Below are 20323 nucleotides of genomic sequence, written 5' to 3' on the forward strand. Positions count from 1 at the left end.
GGAAGGTAAATTCTGCCCAAGCCCGGGTGGCATTTTGCTCTTCTAACAGTTGTTATGCTGTTCTAACAAGTCAGTAGAATCAGGTGGTTAAGACTACATAAAAACCAGTACGTGGTGTAACACGTTCTAAAACAGTCGTCCCCATCTTGCAGATGCTTACCGTAACACAGGACATGAACAAGTACAGGAAACACATTTTTAACAGGTTTTATTAAGTTTACATATAAATTACATTCCTGTGTGTCATGCATAATTGTATAGTTAGATACATCCCATTCTGCCTCGACTGAAAATGTTAATTCCTATGAAAACATGGCTGAGGGATGATTAAGCTTGTGGATTCATAAATAGTTGAGACTGCAGCTTAAAAGAAATACAAATCTGCTAGGCTTCCTAAACCAAATAAAACATTTTGGCTGCCTACATTGCTTCAGGTTTCCATAATTTCTCCTCAGGAAAAGCCAGAAAATGCTGACATGAGTGTAGTTTTGCCATGAGTAAGGGATTCAGACCCATCACATCCATCCTGCTCCAACATTCCCAGGAGATGAGGGATGTTATTTCAAGTGCTCTTCTTGGCAGCCCCCATTTATACTGCTTTGCATCGCCAAGAGGCCTCAGAGCATGTAAAACACACTGCTTCCAGGAGAAACCAGATCAGAAGACTTGTTTCAGCTGCTATCAGGAAAAGTCCACAGGGCAGTCCAAAGTAAAGGCTCCTAAAGCACAGACCATGCAGATGTCAGGTCCTGTTCAGCCCCACTCCTGGCTGCACTGTGCTGGCACTCAGCATTAAGGTGGATCAGGTACTGCATCTCTCGAGTAGATACTCAGAACTGGTAGCTCCTTAAGCAAGTGACGAGTTCACTTTTTCAACCTTGTGTACGCCACTTTGAAGAACGGTATTTACTGCAGCCCTTGATACAGAGTAAAATGCTTAAGTCTTTCTGGTTTTGTACCCAAAATAAGCACAACTGGAAAGTTCACAGATGTAAAATTAATTTTTTGGACCTCTACTTATCTGTTTTGGGGAACTAGTGAGACAGCTAGTATTTGCAAGCCTAAAAATATTAGGTTTCCAAGTTACCATGAAATCCAGCAGGATAGGGAAACCATTATGCCACTTGAAAACCCAAGCCTAAAGTGCTTTGGGAACTGTAAACTCATGGCATCTTGTAATGATGCTTTTCTTCACAAGGATCAAATTTTATTCATTGTCCTGGTAAGACAATTGTTACCGGCAAGAAAAAAAATCACATATACTTGTCATACATTACTTTAAACTTCCTCCACAAGCAATATACTTCTAAGCCATGTTCTGCTTACGGGGCTAAAATGAGATTTGTTGGACTCAGACCTACAGAACCAGCCTGACACTTTTTTACTCCCTATGTAGAAATTAAGACACCAAGTTTTGTTTCTGAAGCTCACAGCATTCCACAAGAAAAGTTCCCTGAGAAAAATTTAAATGCCAGGTTTCCTGATACATGCAAGTATAGAACACACAACAGCTGCAGACTCTTGTCTTTCATGCAGACCTTCTCTGGGCATCCAAATATTCCAGTACCTCCAGTGAGGCTCTAGAAAAGCATGGTTCTCTGTACTGGCAAGCAGCTAGATCATAGGATGTGTACTCAAAATACTTCTGTTAACTCAATGGATTGCTGCTCTGTTTGGCAGCATTTGCAGCAAGCTGCATAGTGCAGAGGGGGGTCCCCTGAACTACCGTTGACTGTGTCAACCGACTTGTACTCAATTTGAACAACACTTTAATCCTAAGACTGAGGGCCCATTTTCCCCAGATCTTCTAACTATGAGCATGCCAAAAGCCTGCTATTAGCTTTTTCTAGCCTGGCATAAGACGCTTGCTTGCCACACTGGACCAGCTCTGAGTTTTGGCAGTGTGGCTGATATCTCCTTCGCTGAGTTCTTGCTCTTCTGACCATAGAGGGAAAAGAAGAGCAGTTGAGTGGCTCATTATCTAGCAACTAAGACCACATCATTTGCTGTTGTCAGGATCAGCATTCACATAAAGTGTTGGAAATTCTGCAGACACACCAAGGAAAGCATCCTCATCAGGAACAAGCACTTTCTGCTGCTGGAGGGTAGAAAGTGTTTGAGATTCACCTGGCAGACTGAAACATGGGCTCCTTGAAAACATGAAGTCAGAGAGAATATGAAGTTTGTGTGATTGAGATCAAAGGAGTTAGCTGTAGTCTGACAACGAGACACAGGCAATTCTTACTTCCTGACAGAAGAGAGAGATCTTTACATAAGATTACCGGGTCAGTCAGAAGTTCTGTCCTGCTCTGAAGGAGATAGTATTTCCATCGTAACACAGAAGCTTTTTTTTTTTTTTTTTTTTTTTACGATGCACATATTAAATTATAATAGAGACTTGAGAACATCAATCACAAGAATAAGCAGTTTGAGAGGGGTTTTTTTTGGGCAATGGTTACACTGAGATTGTTACCATACTCCATCCTGCACAAAAAGACAAGGATTTATTCAGAACAATACAGTGTGGAAAGTTAAAAATGGAAATTAATTCAGCCAAATACTCTGATATAACAACAGATGGGTATGCACATAAAGTGGGTTTTGGTCTTCAGTCCAGCAGTCGCCCTCACAGCAAACACTGTAGTAGGGGCTGTTCATATGAAGCGATGAGTGGGTGGGTGTACATACACTTGCTCAAAGGCGGACAGAAACTGGTGTTTTCCACTGATTCCTTTTTCAGGACAACATAGCAAGGAAAAATTCTCCATTCACCTAAGTAACAGTCCGACATGATATTAGGCACCAGGATTTCTCTAAGCCATCTTCCGTTCTTCATTAAGAGTACGCTCCCTGGAATGATGCAGGAAAAAGCTCAAGAAGAATTCAGAAGCACAGGAGCCTTCGAGTCAGGGGCTGAATTGTAGCTGGTCTACAGACAGATGGGGCCTCGGGAGCACACAGAAAATGGGTGGGAAGCATTTTAGTTATAACTTGTCTTGGATGCTGGTAAGTGATTGTTTGGGCTCCGATGCTTTGCTGGGGTAGGAAAGTAGGGGCCAGGACATTTGGCCACAGCGAAAAAAGCATCAGTATATTGCATATAGAAGGCTGTTGTCCCTTTGACAGAGTACTTCCTGGACAGACAGCTGTCATGTGGGTCAAGTCTGTTCCTGTCTGGCTGCAGGTCAAACCGATTTCAAGTCCTAGGCTACTCTGAGCTTGCTGGCACTTGATAGGTGACCACAAGCTAGCCCAGCAGCTGTTTAGAGGGTAACCACAGAGCAGAATGTGTCAGAGTAGCTGCCGTGCACAGCCCATAAAACTTAACCTGCTGCAGGTTTCAGATGCCTGTTTTGGAGTTGATCCAGTTTCGATAGTAAGTCACTCGCGTGTACACCCCTGGTTTATTCGGCTTGCCACAGTCATCTCCCCAGCTCACTATTCCCACAAGATACCAGATTCCTCTGGAATTTGCATGCACCAGTGGCCCACCAGAGTCACCCTAAGGAGAAAAATGTCAGCAGGCAGGAACAAGGTAAACAGTTTTCACCTCACTGATGCAGCAAGGCTCAGATTGTTCTGTTACAACTAACAGATATTTGTCTCCAGACCACAGCTATAACTCTACCTCCACACGGTTTACAGACAAGACAGAAGCTGCCAGCCTCTGTCTAATTCAGTCTCTCCTGCTCCACACCCTCACATCTGTACTCTCTCACATGTGCATTATATATAAACGCCAAGGCACCAGAGTGCAGACTTCAGCCCATGAGCCATGAAGCTCTTAATTGACATCTGTCAAGATAACGAACCCCATAAATTTAACCAAGATTCCCCAAAGTATTTTTGATTTCCAGGAAACATCACCTCCCACTCCACGTATTTCCTTTTTACTATTACCTATGAAAAGACTTACCTGGCAGGCATCCACCTGCCCCTCCAAGTATCCAGCACACAACATTCCAGCTGTTATCGCTCCACCGTACACTTGTCTTCTATTACAAGTCGTAGTACTGATAATTTTCACTTCTGCTTGTCGAAGCTGATTAACACTATACCCTAGAAGAAGTGGCATTAGAATTTGCAGACAGTGTATGCAAGCTAAAATACTCAAGGCTTAGGAGGAGCCAGATTTTCCTACAGTTTTTCTGCCATTACAGACAATGCAGGGACCTACCCAGACAATGTCTGAGGAAGAAGAAAGTCCGTCCGTCCCCCCCCACCCCAACATCCTTCACTTGTTGCCAAACATAACCCTTGTTCAACTTTCATCCTCATCGGATGCTCTTTAGAATAATGGACAAAGATTTTTATACATGCTTCAGAGTTGAATTCAACTGCAGCCTTCTCAGTTACATCCGTGACAGGGCACAGGAAGGCAAGAGACACTCACCATCATTCTCCAGAGCTCCCCAACCTGTGACAAAGCAGGAAGCGTTCTCTGGGAAAACATGAGATGCTTCAGGAAGACAGACACTGTGCACATCACTCGTGAACTCAATAGCAGAGGCAAGTTCCACAACAGCCACATCGTATTCATGGTCAAGGACGAAATCACTGTATCTTTCATGAACTATAATTCTTCGGACAAATTTTTTCTGTTTTGGAGGTCTCAGCAGGATTCCAAAGCTGGCAGTCCACCTCCGAGGATCTCTTACTCTACAAAATATTCGAGGTTATGTCACAGCCACACAAAATGATCCCCAAAGGAGCTTAGCTCTCCATTTAGGCATCAAAACGCAATGTGGCCAAGCTTGCCTAAGGGACAGAGAAGTGCCAGACTTTCAGCAGATACAGACGTTAGTGGGCCATGAAAGCTCAGAGCACCCAAGTGTCCTAAGGCCTGTAGGATCAGAAAGGTGCTGCTGACTTACCCTCTAAAGCAGTGGGCTGCAGTCACTAGCCACGTATTGCTGATCACTGATGCACCACAGCGATGGGTCCCATCGAGCTGAATACTAGCCTGCCACGGCCATTCCCCATCCTGTGCGCGCTGCCCGCCAAGTATTCTCTCCACGCCCGTGAAGGAGAACGCCTGTCTTCGTATTCCACAGCCTGTCAAAGAAAAGGCAGCTCTGCTTTAGCTGACTGAGGGAAATCAGGGTGTCACTTTGGGAAAGGCCCTCATGGCTGCAGGCAAGAGGCGTGACAGGGCAGGGGTGTCAAGAGACAGCCTTCACCTAAAGCAGTGCCTCCAGCAGCAGGGAAACCAACTGTCATGGTCACAGGCGTCTCTGGACAGATGTAGGGTAAACAGAGTAGTTTAGCAGAAGAATCACTACTTCTTCATTAAGCCAGTTTTCAGGCACACAAGCTCATGTGTACACCTGTGGGAACTGCAGGCTGTGTGTCTGAGACACCCTTTATTCCCCCCAGTGGTAACTGTTACCTAGTTAAAAAAAACATTGCCTCTACAAAACCTGCTTTGTTTGATATTTGAGTAGAGGTGTACAGAAGGAAAGGTAACATATGTAGCCATTAGTGTGTCTGTGCACACAGTTACACACACAGATAATTAGACACAAAGAGCTGCACTGATAATTAACTTAAGCATTTACATTCATACATCTTTCATAATAACGGCATGTAAGTTTCATCCAAACCCTAAACCTCTCTTGGTACTGTATGAAAAAAAGAAAATCCTTAGTTTGTGTTTTTAAAAAGACATCTTAAAAATTGAGTACGAAAATACTGAGGAACTCCCACATAAAAAACTACTACGCCAAGGCAGCTGTAAACTTTAATACACACATCACCACCAAAATATGCACAAGACAGACACTGCACATCACTTGTGAGCTCAATGGAGGCAATCTTCGCGTTATTTGTAACATCCCACCTGTATAGCAAAGGCAATACCAACATAGTCAGTGTAGTTTTAAGTGTCATAAAATTGCTGAAGACTGGTTGGCAAAAAAACCCACAAAACCAAACAAACAACAACAACAAAAAAAAAACACGCACAAACTAATGAAATAAAGAAAGGATTCTGTCAGATCACCTCCAGGTCAGCCTTGATAACAGCAGCAAAAAAATAGCATCCTCTTCCTCCAACAGTTTACTTACAGCCACCATGCCAACAGCACGTTATGTATTACACTCAGCTGAAAAAAGTTAGATCCAAACCAGTTAATTCTCAGAGTCCATTTAAAGATGGAAAGCTAATGTGCAAATGCTCTGAGCCCATGCAGGGGACTGATGTCCCCTTGGAAGGGACTTACGCTGTCTCCCTGTTTCCAGAGGAGCTAGAAGACCTCAGAGGGGAGCACAGAACAGGAGAGGGACTCAGAACCTGCCCCTCTCCAGGGCTGTGCTCTCACTGTGGACAGCTCCTCCTCCCCTCCCACCCTCTGGCCTTTCCCTGTATGTTGCAGACTTCAGCTCAAATCTGACTGACGTCTATTGCCAAACTTTTCTGCAGGGAGGAGGGGGCAGGAGGGAAAATGTTTTCAGAAGGATTCCAGCAAGGATCTTGGCCCGCAACAACTGCAGTCTTTGTGCAAAGCTCATTAACAGCAGCTCATCTACATGCCCCTACTTCTCATAACCAACATTAAAGCAAGTGCTTCCCACCACCAAGTCAGAATGCCTGATTCTGCAAACACTACAGAGCCAGCCTGACTGCAAGAAAATGACCTGAATTGTTCCATGCACTATCTACCGCTCTAGTACCTTTAACAAGTTATTTTTTTTCAACCTGCATCTCAAAAGCATAAGAATCTTGCAAACAGAACCTATAGCACCATGTTCCCAGACCTTTTCTATAAAGCATTTGTACTTACAGTTGTTTAAAAGGTTATCTCCCTTTTCCTTATTCAACTCTGAAATGAAAAGCAAACACCACAGTGAGTATATCTCACACCGCTACATGATCTAACACAGACTCCCTCCCTGTACCCAGAAAACACAAATTAAATGGTTTGCACTGCTGCATGGAGTAACAGTACAGTAAAAGGAGTAATTTGCTCTGTTGGAAAAGTTCAAATTAAGCCTCTGTTCCTCACTGAAAGTGTAAGGCCAAAGGATACATCTTTCTTGCCTTAGCTCAAAGCTAACAAAAGCAGCAGTTGACTGCAAATAGGTCCAAGTAACATCTACATGCACTCATAGCTGTGCACAATATAAATGCCCACATGCATCTTTTCAGGTTCAGTATGGCAAAGTGGTCAAAACAGCCTTCACAGATTTGCAGTGCTGAGATTGACTGGAGCTAAACTGAAACGTTACTGGTTTATTTCCTACAAAAAACCCTCGGAGAGATTCTGATGGTAACCAGTGACAGATTCGTGGGAGAGGGTTACTGCCCAGGGAACCTTGGGGTTTTGTTATGAACACTTGCTACAGCAATCTGACAAATAAGCAAAGGAAATGGCAGAGGGTAGAGAAGGGAACCATCTCATTCCTGCATTTTTTTAGTAGCTTGAGGACTCTGCATTTCAGAACCTGGCAATACAGGTTCTTGTCTAATTCAGAGTGTCCCTTAAAGTAATCTCTGAAACCATGGTCACAAAGTTAGGTCTTTTTTTGATGAACCAGGGGACAGGACTAGCTCATTCAACAGAGCTAGGTCACAGAGAGAGCTTCTAATGCACAGAGGAGAGCTCATGCACATCAATCAGTGCCAGTATGCTTTAGTTCTTTGCATGCTACTTCTTCCAAGTTCCCAGGCTGTCAGCCATAACAAACAACTTTGAGAAGGCAAAAGAAGACAACAAGAGTAGCCCATATTTGCATACTAAGGTAAAATCCATTACACTAAGAACTGCAAAGTATGAGGAACAAATTCCAAGCTAAACACACAAACCTAAGGCACTTGCCTGTGAGTCTGAGGGTAGACTGGTCAACATTCAAGAATGTGGAGCTGGTTTTCAGCCTTCTGCGTAACACACGGTTGATGTGACTCCAGCTCATTGCCTTACTGTCAGCCGTGGCAAATTTAAATACCAGAACAACAGATGCAAGCACTCCACCAGGATCTGGGCTGCAAACCAACAAAAACAAAGTGGTATCATTCTCTCTTTGGCCACTAATCCTCTTTCTTCTGCTTTGCACTGTGTGCCTTCTTTATATGAGAACAGGTCTGGTCTGCACGTACATACAGAAAAAATAGCATAGCTGTACACAAGTAAAGGAAGATGATGACATGGCAGCAGGAAGCAAAAGGCTTGGTTCTCACTATAACAATGATCAGAGGGAGTTTTCTGGGAACTGCTGTAAGTAGTACAGCTGAGAAGGAGAGGAGGGATCACTCCATTTGGCCTCCACACAGCTCGCAGTCAGTAGGACACAGATGGCAGAAGTAAGAATACAGCAAATTAAAACCCTTCAACAGATATCCAACAGGCCATTCCTAACAGCCATTGAAAAGACCCAGTTTAGATCCACAGAAGTTAAAAAGACCTTCTGGCATTTATTTCCATTTAAGTCACTTGTCCATTTATTGGCCAGTTAGCTTCATTGTATCTAGAGACAAAAATCTCGAAATATTGTTTGAGTTATCCAAGTAAGGCATGATCACTTACTGTCTATAAAATATTGGGCCCAATACCTTAGACTAACAGTCTAAGCAAAAACTAGCTGAAGTCTAGAGGGAAAGGCTGGTCCAGTCCCTAGTTGCACAACAGGGTATCTGTAGTGAAAACACACTTGGAAGAGATACACTGGCCAACCTAAAAGGTGTAAAGAGGTTGCTTGAAGTCTAGATCCCAAGTTTTGTAATTTCAGTTGAGATACAGTATGAGAGGCTTGTGGTAGGAATCAGCAGCAGAAAACAATGTAGAACAGTTTAAGGAAATGACAAATTCCATCTAGAGACAGGTAAAGGCAAGAAAGCCCAGAAGTGCTGTGGAAAAGGACATTTGTGGGAAGTCTGGCATTCTTTGCTGTCTAGGGAAAAATATTCCACAGCAGAATTAAGCCTTATAGAAATACAATTCCAAACCAAAGTAATGTGAAGGAGGGGGAAGCAATGGCTTTTATCACTGAGAGTGATACATAACTACTGCAGAGAAAAGAAAGACTTAAAAGCTCTCATACAGGACCTTTATACCTGTATTTCCCACTTGCCTCCTTCCCTGAACTCCATATCAACATATCTCACAGTGGAATCATTTATTCCTTCAGACCTTTTCAGGGAACGAACAGTCATCTCCTGCTATACACTATGCAAAGGGGTAAACGCCAGCCTGAGCTTCCACAGGAAGCATTAAGTGGAATAAGAGCTGACTCTGCATCTCTCAAGCCCTTAACTAGTAGTGAAGACTGGGATCACCTAGTAATTCAGTTACTGCATCAGTCACAAACAGCTGGTGTTTGGGTAATCAATCTGCAGAAGTATAAGGCTAAATTTCTCTTCCTTGCTGACCTCTGAAGGTGACCTAGCCCTCAGTGTTGTGAGCACCAGAGAACAACAACCAGCCAAGTCTTAGTCATCCTGCTGGTATAATCCAAGCATAAACAACCAGGTCATAGGTGCTCCATATGGTCAAAGGGTAGAAAGAAAGGATATTTATCACATCCCTGCTTATTCCTGACTTTCACATTACTTACCTTAGGCTCACAACATGGGACCTGATGTACCTTTTACTTAGAAAGGACCCCTTGAATACTGCAGATATCTGTTAAAGGAAAAGAGTGTGTTAAAATACATCTGTAACGTGTACATGCTCTCAAGACACAACAGTCTTATGAGCCTCTGAAACACAAGAAAATGCCTTCAGATCTCCACCTCTACACCAAAGCTACTGCTAAATTTCCATCAGAGGATGCAGAACCAAAACAAACAGCCGAGGTGGCCAATTTTACTGTCCCTTCTGCTCAGCGGGTGCCTGTTCCACCACAGGGCTGCTGGAACAGACAGCACCTGTGCTTACCATCTGCTTGCACACAGTCAGTGATGCATCTCTAGCCCACTATAGCAAGGTTTGAAAGGTAAGGCCAGCCACATAAGGATGAGGCATAATCATCCCTAACTCTTTAATTCCAGTCACATAATCGCAAGACTCTTCACCATAGGTCATGCAGAAACAGTGAAACATCTTAGCTTACCATGGTTTCAATCTCTTGGCTCAGGTGCCTGAACTCTTCTGTGGTTTGCCTTTCATACTGAGACTTATATTTGACATTGGTGATTAGGAAAGATGCATTGTAGTATCGGTCCTGATCTACAGAGAAGAGGAAAGGTAGATGATCACTTTCAGTACAATTCAAAAAAACATGCACAGTACTTCACATGGCATGGCACAGGCAAGGCTCTCAGGTGCTGGCTATGACCCTGTCAGCTGTGGAATTACAGCTTTAGCAGCACGTTGGATAACAAGGGCTCTGGATCATCTTGTTGCTACTTGGACCACCTAGGGGATCTTTTTTATTTTGAGTACCATACCAAGTAGCTCTAAATTACACCCACTACAACATTTCTCTGGGGACCACCTTCTCAGCCTGAGGTGAGCACAGCATGAGACACCAGCCCACATACATCCCTTCTGACTCAGTAGACACAGTCACTTTGACATGCCCATGCCCCTGCCCCTCTGAGAGGCAGGTGGACCAGAGCTGTCTGCATCCATTCAGCACTCAGCTTAAGCTTAAAATGTGGCTCTCGGGTGAATGGCAGAGGGGGGGGCCCATAATGCAGAGTGAGCAAAAAGTAAAGCTAAGCTGTAGCTCTGCCATTTCAGTGTCCCAGTGCAAGCCACAGCCTCGCTGACTCTTGGTGAGCTGAGACAGCAGCACAATTAGTTCCATCCCAGCAGGAAGGCATTTCAAAATCCCTCACACTGGTATCTCAGAGACCAGGAATGTAATGGCTTGGCTTCATTCATCTGCTATTGAAACTGGGACCTTGGCAGCAAGGACTGACTCATGGGCTCCAGAAAGCCTAAATCTCTGCCCTCTCTCTTTCTGGAATATCCTCAGCTAAAGGTGCCAGGTTCAGTTTCTGCAAAAACCCTACTCAAGATCGAGCTTACTAGGCATAGCCTGAGTACTAGACACACCCCTGGCTTACACAGAAGACTCCTGGCCTTTGGTTAACCATGGATACCAGTGGAGGCACCAGGGCAAGACAAGAAACAGAGGGACAAAATTTAAATCCCTGCTTCAAGTAAATTATATTTGAAGTATTCTTGCAGGTTTTTTTAATCAGTTCAAATCCTGGATAGGGTCTAGTATGTTTTCTTATGCAGATTCTATACAGGGGATGAATTTTATACCTAAATCCAAGACCATAGTAGCAGGTGAAACACAATGGATTCCTGAAGACTTATGACAACAAAAACAGTGGCGCACTTACCGTGGCACAAAAAAAGTGTGATCAAGCCAATGATGAGGGCTAAGCCTACTATCACCGACACAACAATGATTGCTATCTTCCACGGCTCTATATGCTTCTTTCCTCTGTCCATCTAGATCACTATCTGCATGGAAGAAAACAATACAGAGAAATTCAACTCCATTACAATAAGAATAGTGCATCCTGAGCCAAATTATATCTGACACATCTTAGCTCAGCTGACAAACTTCATAGAATGAGGTAGGTTGGGAAGGACCTCTGGATCCTGCAGGTCTGACCTTCTGCTTAACACAGGTCCCACTACAGAAAGTTGCTCCAGGCTTTGTCCAGACAAGTTTTTAGTATCTCCAAGGACAGGGATCCCTCAGTCTCTCATGAGTCCTGATCCAGTCTCTGACCACCTTCATGGCAAAAGCTTTTTCTTTATATTTAGTCAGAATTTCCTATGTTCTAACTTGCCTCTGTTGTCTCACATGCACCCCTGAGAAAATCTAAAGCTGTGCAGGTATTGCTAGTAGAGACAATTTCCCATCAAGAAATATTACACAGATTTCAAGTGCAGTTGCCTACACAGGTGCTTAAACTGAACATAAATGTAATGATTCACAACTGATGAAATAACTTCTGCACCAAGGATACTCGAGGCTACCAGAGATGCCATCTAACAGAGCTTTGAGTTATTTTTAGTTGGTATAAGTGGTAATGTTTATTGATCCCCTACAGGGTTTGGGTTTTATTGCACCAAAACCACACATACATTGTAAGACACTACACCCTGTCTCCTACCAAAGAGTCTGTCAGAGGGGAGAGACATAGCTACTCACGTGTAAATGTTACAGAATAATGAGACCCAGACTCGGTGACTTGCTGAAAGTCAACAGCACACCTGTAAAAGGATTGAGAACTTGACTCATGGACAGAGGCATATAAGGCTTTCTCCTCTACTTATGTCCTCCTGTGCAGCATTAAGTAAAAGAACATTAGGAAAAGTGCATTTTTGTGCATGTCCTCGGTAGCTTTGAGTAGGATGGTGCAAAAGCCTAAGCACAATCACTTCAGATCCGTAGTAATTCCACAGCACACTATGTAGTAATTGTTGTCAGGCCACACACTGAGTCTCTACATCATGGTCGGCAGTAGTACAGGGTATCAGAAAATCACATGGGATAATCTCTCAAATGTGCCTGGAATGACAAACAGTAGCAGCCAGCTCTGGGGAGCAGGCACTCAGCTGGCTAGTCACCATGCTGTTTTACACCTGCCAGCCCATGTTTGTATTGCTGTGAACCAGATATATTAAATGCTGGTTTCCCCTTTTCAGGCCTGTAGCACAGCCATTTCTGAACCACCTATGAGAAAATATGGCCAGGAAGGAGCAGAAAGGCAGGCAGAGAGAGTAAGTCTTTGCAGGTTTTCTGACTACAGGGTAACAAAGAAGAAATCAGCAAAAGCAGAGCAGGATACCAGCAGAGGCTCCATCTTAGGAAGTGAGCTGAGCAGCTGAACAGTGAAGGCAAGGGTATGATGCACAGATCCACGACAGCAAAGGACATGAAGTTGTGGGAGAGCAGAATGAGGCTATACGTTTTGCCCTGAGGGCAAGAAAACCGAGCAAAGCTATAAGAGACGGTAATCAAGGCAAACTGGGGGGGGAGGACAGCAAGAAGAAAAAAAAAGATAGGGCCACAGAGGAAGCAGCTGAGAGGTCTGCACGCGGTTAGGGTGTGCTCAGCAAGTGACAGGGAAGTTGGAAACAACTCAGAGTTTAACCTCACATAAAAGCTCGGTTTTGGCTAGCGAGAGTGCTAGCAGGTATCCCAGTCCATTGCTTAAGAAGAGAAGCAGAGAAGTTTTTACCTACTCAAGCAGGTGGCATGGTGGAAAGGAGTTAAGCAGGATAGTTTCAGCCAGCACCACAACTGCAGGTGGTCACAAGCAGCAGCTTAGTGTTATCAAAATACACAGGACAGGTCACCAGAATCAAGCCTTCTGCTTCAGAGTCATGTACTCTGGAGAAGCCTAGTCCCTCTCCTCCCATTCTGCTTGCTTTATTGGGGCAAAGTCACGTTTTGGCAATGCACAGTACAAGTTTTCCCCAGATCTAGCTCTCTCCCCACTAGACTAGCTCAGTTCCCTGAAGGCAAGGTTCTGCAAAACAGACTGTAGGGCAGTCAATAAGAGTTTGAGAGCCCGGGATGGCCCAGATTACTTAATGCAACTTGCAGTTTCCAAAGTAAGTACATAATATACACACACCAGAGCTCAACTGGTTCCACAGAGGCCTTGACTTCTTGCCATCTAGACCTTTGCTGTATACACTATCCATTACCGCTGAGGGTTTAACAAACACAGAGATTTGGATAAAGACCCAAGACCAGTGAGACTGTCCTGCCTGTGTTTCTTTAACATGTTGCAGCCTCCCATGGAGCATTCCCATCCTTATCTCAGCTCACAGTCTTTTGAAGTCTCAGCTCACGGAATTGCAGCATACCTCATGGGCAGCCAACTGCTAACCACCACAGCCCACTAAGACAATACGCCTCTGCTCCTCCTTAGCTAGCCACCTCTCATGTTTTAAAGATTCTGCTTTAGCATCTGACTGCTGCCCTCACTGGAGAGCCTTTGCTCTCCAGCCTGAGCCCCTGCCAGTAGTCTTGATCAGACTGGTTCCCTGTGCTTCAGCTGTCCCCACCCCAGTGCACTTCCACCTGAACAGCAATCAGAGCAACATCCCTGCTTTGCTCGACACAGAGAACATGCAGCACAGCTCTGACAGCATATGGCTAACTCCACAGATATTGAGGCAACAGTATTCTTGTTTCATAACTGCTGGCTTTCTTCATCTCTATACAGACAGATTTCCTCAAGACATGGCCTTATGCCTAAGCTACAAAAGCTTAAGACTCACACTTGAGAAACGAGCATCTTGCTGCCTGTGGAACTTGTGCTCTGACGGGCAGGACTGTCCTCCATTTCAGTCTGTCTCCTTTGTTTCCTTTTCATGCAAATACCAGCTACATTGACAAACAGTAGCAGCACAGTGTTTCAGAACTGCTTGCTCTCCACAGATCACAGAGATATGCAAAGCAAAACAGATACTTTAGGGACTGCTGCAGCACTGGGGGCAATGGCAACATGGGAGATGAGGAATAAAAACCTCCTCCACTTCTGATACTGATTTCACTTTAAAATTTTTTAAGAAAAGAGTTTAAAGGAAGCACTTGCATATATTTCTACATTCATATAGGTAATTAATTTGTAGATAAGATATACAAATTATTGTGGAAATACTTCTTCAAACCCCAGACAGTTTCCTCCCTTTAGTGGGCTGCTCTTGACTTCCATCTTCCTAAGTACCAGAACAGGAGAAATCTCTTGTACAACGAAAGCATCAAGCCTCATCGCCTCCCGCAGTGTACAACTGCCATTATATATCCTTCAACTGCGACGCATGAGTGCAGGATGCAGCTCAGCAGCCCACATTTTTTGTTGTTTTTGTCTGTTTTATCAGCAGACATGCTAGTCACCAGTTGAGCAGAAGGGCTGGGAAACAAAAAGTCTCCTGTTTTTAGCTTTTTAGAAAATATCTAATCTTTTGCCACCCATTTCAGGAATCGGCGTGAACACAGGGAGCAGATGGTCTTTGGCCCCAGATCAGCTATCCTTTACTCTGAAGAACAGCTCGAGTGCAGGCAGTACCAAATATATATTGGTTGTACTAGAGCAGCATATATTTCTAGCAGTGCTCAGGAGTTCTAGCCCTTGAGGCTGTCATGCTAGGGTTTGTATTCACAAAGCAACATACACACACAACTAAGTCTGGTTTCGAGCCTGCCTCTCCTGAGACCTACTAGGATGTTCAGTGAAAGCTACTGTTCAGGTTATATCCACTCAATGCATTCAGTCATTAATCACACACATTACACCTCCGACTAAACTCCTTCACCCCCCTAGCCTTTTTGCTATTATGCCACAGAGGACAGGATTGTCATGCTCTACCAGAATAACCACCTGACAGGGATTTCTGTGCCTGGGACATCCATCTCTGTAGTTAAATAGTTCAGTGGCAGGTGGATCCCCCTGTTTAGGAATCAGACTTCTGCATGGCCTTCTCTGCACTCTAGTAACCAAGAAAACTCTGCTCCCCCAGCAACACTCACTGGACAGAGAAACACTGATCTTCTGCGGTGATGATGAACGCAGAGGCAGAGATTATATCACCTTCAACCATAGATGCATCCTTTCTTTCTTTCTTTCTTCTTGTGGCAAAGAGGCACTGCTTAATAGATAGGTGTTCTCCTCAGAAGACCCCCCAAGACCACAGCTGTCTGTGTAGATGCCTTCCAGAGTTCGGTGTTTTGTACAGCCTCACATTTCTTGCTTCCTTATATCACATGCTGTGATTATTATTTTTTTTTAGCTGCCCAAACTCCAGTAAGCTACAAATTAACTCTCAGCGGGGCAGACAGAGGAATTCAGGTAATACCAATGCATTCATTGTCCAGCATGGCTGAGAATAATTTTCATTTCTCAAGACCAAACATTGACAAGCGATCCGAAGCCAGACTCCACCAGGAGACCTTGAAGGCTGAGTCCTCTCTGCTTTGAAAACCAACTCCTCACATATTATGTTTGGCAGCGTCCAGTCTGCAGTGAATTAGTGAGAAGTTTCAAACTCAAGATCTTTTAGTTCAGTAAAAAGGTGCTTATCTTGGCAATACTACGGATGAACATTAGACGTCCTCCAGCAATCCCTGTTCTTATTTAAAACACGCTTCATTCCCAAGGAGTCCAAGACAATCCATGTAGAGAGCAACATCTGACAATTTCATATCACAGTTCTTTTGGGTCTCGGAAAGCAAACTATTAAGCCTCCTAGTTTACACACCTTGGCTCTGAGCCAAAGACTGTGTTTTGATCACTAAAAAGTTATTCCATACTAAAAAAAAAAAAATCATCTGAATGCATTATTTTGGAAATAGCTATGTTTGTACGGAATTAAGTTATTTTAAACACAGTAAAATTGTGGTTAGAGAGAGGTATAGTAAATTAAGCCTTGATACAGGATATTTTAATAAGTGAAATACAGCAAGAAATAAAAGCTATATTAATAGTTATTGGCACATTAGAAAGAAAAGTTGTACTGAAATTTTAGAGGTACAATTGTCTGGTCTTCCTTGTGAAACCAAGGAGAAAAAAGACAGGATTTCAGGTTGGATTCCTGATCAATCTCCAATTAATTCTTTAGCTTCCAATTTGGAACATTCACCTAAAAGCCAAAGACAAGCACAATACATAGGTGACAAGCTGTTTTTCCTCACTCATGCTGTACCAAACTCCCTAAAAGATAACTATGTTCATTCACAGTGCAAGTGATGAAGGTTCAGCTCCCACCTCTGCCTCACAGGATTTGATTCACTATACTGAGCTTATTCATTTCTTCTGGTTGAGCTACTGTGCATTATCAAAAGCCTCAGTAAGAACAATACCAGAGAAATTATCAGAAAATGTCTGTTCAGACAAGAAAAAGAAGTGTAACTTTATCATGTGTCCTAAGAAAAGGCCCTAGTCACGAAGCTGCTGGATAAGCAGGGAACAGCTACCCTAATCTGTTTTACAGATCTGCCCTTGACATTTTTTGATTTCTTAAATTAATCCCCCATAGCACCCCTACTTAGATTTGCTTTTAGATGAATCTAAACCATGTTTTCTGGCACCAGCCATTTACTGAAACTGTTTTGCCACACTCTGCCTAGAAGAAAACATGCAACCTCTTCTATCTCATCTCTTGCTGCTGTCTTCCTATAATAAATTTATTATTATATTTATTATTATACCCCTGCTCACCGATACTCTAAGACTCCCAGAAGAGACAGCAGCAGAGCTTGGCTGGCACATCCACTGATGAAAGGCTCTCCACATTTATAGCCATGACCAATTTTTTCCATTTGCAGATGGTTTCAGGCACATCCATACAGTCACTCTTCCTAGAAATGGGACCTTTCACAAGGCAACTGAACCAACTAATCTGCTGGCCTGGTGAGTGCAATTTGAAAATCCAGATTAGGTCCCTGAAGCTACCTACCTTGGCAGGGTGGCTGGGAATGGCAACAACTGAAATACACCTGGCTTAGTCCAGGAGCCCTGTAGCAAAAGCACAGGGCCACAAAGCAAGACATGCTAATTCCACTCCCACCTTTGCCACAAGTAATCGCACCAACCTAACGCTTCTCCTCCGCTCTCGTGACATACTTGGGACTACACACTTCAAAGAAGGAACCACCTCTACTACTTTGGGCATTGAAACAGAAGCAGATAGTGCCTGCCTAAGCACTACAAGACCCTTGTTTAGATGAGGTCAGTTACTTACCAGCCTCAGTATGTCCCAAAGCAATTCTGATACAATGGAACTCTTCCAAACATTGAAGGGATCTGCTGAGGGAAACAAAATGTGTGTGTTCTTCTATGCGTCACGCTGAATCAGCTTGATCTCCCCACACCCTTGAACATCCCACAAAAAACAGCAGGTGCTGCATGCCACCCCTCTGCAGTCAGATAAAGCATCACTAATGTATTTGCCACTTCCTAATTGAGCTCCTCCACTTAACCATCCAATTCTACCAAGGTCTTGCTGCTTCCCAGGAGCATACCTCATCCGGGCAAAGACAACAGCTCCAAATATCTTCTTGTCATTTGCATCAAGATTCAAGGGCAGCATTCAGTCCTTGGGATGTGTTAACCCACAGCTTACCAGTAACTATATCCATGATGCCAAAATGCTGCTCATACAGGCTTCCCTGATTATTTTACCACTTTTGCAACCAGTACAAAAGGTTTGTTGTTACTTACTCTCTCATCCATTTTGCATATAGCTTTTTGGAGGTTATGAGCTCTTCAACTGTTGGAACAGCGCTAGCCTCTGGCACTACTACAGAAGTCTGTGGGACATAACTGTGATGCTGACAACTGAAATTTCTTTGACCAATAACACTTCTTTCTACAGTTGACTGCCACAGCCAACATCTTGAGAAAGACTCTCATGTTCTGAAATAAGCTTTAGTAGAACTAGGAGGGCTACTCATTACATAAGGACTTTATAATCTGCATGAACATGTGAGAGGCCATCCCAGTGTAAAGGAAATATTAAGTACATGGCCACTGATTGTAATCAGTTTAGGATAAGGTTCTGCAACTTCTACATCGTCTTTACCTCTCAGATTTCCACTTCCAGCTGTGTTGGTCATAGACAAGTATCTTACTTTGTTAGTTTGGCAGTCCCAGAATATAGCAGTCGATATCTGCTTTTCAGACTTTGAAAGTAGCTCTGCCTGCCTCCCTTCGTCCCGCTTCAACTGGTTGAAATCTACTCCAGAAGCGACACACCAAACAAGCAGTTACATACAGTCTTTGTGGGTTTTCAGTTTGATTTTCATTCCAAGGCAGGGTGGGTGAAATGGTCTGGTGCCAGATTTGGTGCATTTCCAAGCTGATTCTGCACAGATTAACACTTCACTGGCTGCATACAAAGCCCATGAAAATAAACAAGAGCACAAGACGCTACTTTAACCTACTTTAGTCCGCTCACCCTCTTGTACCATGCTATTAGCTCAGCTGTAGTGACTGAGAGATGTTCTAACCACACTAGCACAAACGGCAGATCAGAATTGGAGTGCAGTGAGATGCCTCTCACCTGCTGCCCTGCCACAACCTTTGGGGACGACCTTGACTTGTCACCATATTGAAAATTCTTGGAAAACAAATACATTTTGGGTGAGGAGAAAGGGTGAAATATCAGAAGGATTACTGATGCATGGAAGACAGATAAAATCAGAAGTAAGCTCAGAGCTAGTGCCATTCTCCCCACACCATCAGTCAAAGCTCAAACTGCCCTAACAAATCTATGCATGATATAGCCCTGCTGCCCAAACTACCAAGGAGCAAGTCAGAAGGCTGTGGCACTCACCTCTGGGTACCACTGAGAGGTCAGCAAGAAGCTCTTCTGTCTGGGAGATGCACTGACTGTCCCAAACACCACAATGCACTGTGCAGCATCTCAGCATAGACTTGAGGCTTTATCTCCAGAATTAGGAAAGAAAGGAGTCATAGGCAAGTCAGAACAAGTCCAACAAGTCCCAGTGACAGAGGCTTACCGAGTAGCATGATTCCTCCTCTAAAACAATAACAATACACTTCTTTCATCACACCTTTCATCCAGGAATCCCAAAGCCTTTTCAGAGCATTAACTACACCCTGCAACACCCCAAATCAGAAGAGCCTTGAAAATTTTGCAAGGACGCAGGGTTTATTTCCTTCTTTGGTATAATTAAAAAACAAATCAGAAGTTATGGGCATGACCAACGCAGCAAATTTGCATGATCTAAAGTGACAATGATCAGTCCTAGGCCAGATATCAAGCTGCCTTAAATTGACATAGATTCAGTTGTATGTGTCTCAGCTCCCTTGAACTTCCTTGAAATTGATCATTTGGCTAGCCAAGAATTTGCCCCCCAATAACAACAGCTACATTCAAGTTTGTCATTCTTTTTTAACTCCTTTGAGATTAATTTTAATTGTGGCCACCTAGCCACACACACATTTCTGTCCTGGAAAAATTCTTCTAGGTCATAAACATTTGTGATATAAATATTTACAGGTTGTCTAGATAAGCATTTCTACTTGTGCTAGCTACAGCGAGTTAACTGTCAAGTCGAATTAACACAAGCACAAACTCTAACCTAAAGTAGCATTTCTCAAGCTTTCCTTGGGAACCCTTTTTTCAATTTTAAGTTTTCTAAGTAACACCAAACTTACTAGAAGATATACATGCCCACATAGCCTTATACACAGATTTGTTTCAGAAGGCAACTAAAGAAGTCAGAACATCACAAGATATGTGTGGCGCATTTTCTTTCATTTGCTGCAATAAACTTTCTAATATCTAGGGACTCTTTTTCTCCACCTTAATGACCTTCATGTGTCCCCTCTACAGCTCAGGGATCACCAGCTTAGTAACACACTGATGTGAATATA

General features: G+C 43.5%; 1 protein-coding gene across 4 annotated transcripts; it reads right to left on the bottom strand.

Moving 5' to 3' along the window:
• Window positions 1-241: 241 nt before the first annotated feature.
• Window positions 242-19345, bottom strand: LOC104357303 (transmembrane protease serine 11E-like). 4 transcript variants are annotated; one of them, XM_032997766.2, is made up of 12 exons: window positions 19257-19345; window positions 17664-17725; window positions 12118-12179; window positions 11294-11417; window positions 10048-10163; window positions 9550-9617; window positions 7818-7981; window positions 6783-6821; window positions 4875-5055; window positions 4394-4659; window positions 3917-4059; window positions 242-3502 (listed from the first exon to the last, which is right to left on the bottom strand). In XM_032997766.2, exons 4-12 carry the CDS (start codon window positions 11403-11405, stop codon window positions 3341-3343), a joined length of 1251 nt encoding a protein of 416 aa, XP_032853657.2. In that variant the 5' UTR covers window positions 11406-11417; window positions 12118-12179; window positions 17664-17725; window positions 19257-19345; the 3' UTR covers window positions 242-3340. The 4 variants fall into 4 exon arrangements, with proteins under 4 accessions (XP_032853657.2, XP_032853658.2, XP_032853659.2 ...); XM_032997767.2 differs by lacking the exon at window positions 12118-12179; XM_032997768.2 differs by lacking the exons at window positions 17664-17725; window positions 19257-19345 and adding an exon at window positions 14202-14255.
• Window positions 19346-20323: the final 978 nt, after the last annotated feature.

This window comes from Tyto alba, unplaced genomic scaffold, assembly GCF_018691265.1.
Source record: "Tyto alba isolate M040663 unplaced genomic scaffold, T.alba_DEE_v4.0 Super-Scaffold_23, whole genome shotgun sequence".
In the NCBI taxonomy this organism is placed as follows: Eukaryota; Metazoa; Chordata; class Aves; order Strigiformes; family Tytonidae; genus Tyto; species Tyto alba.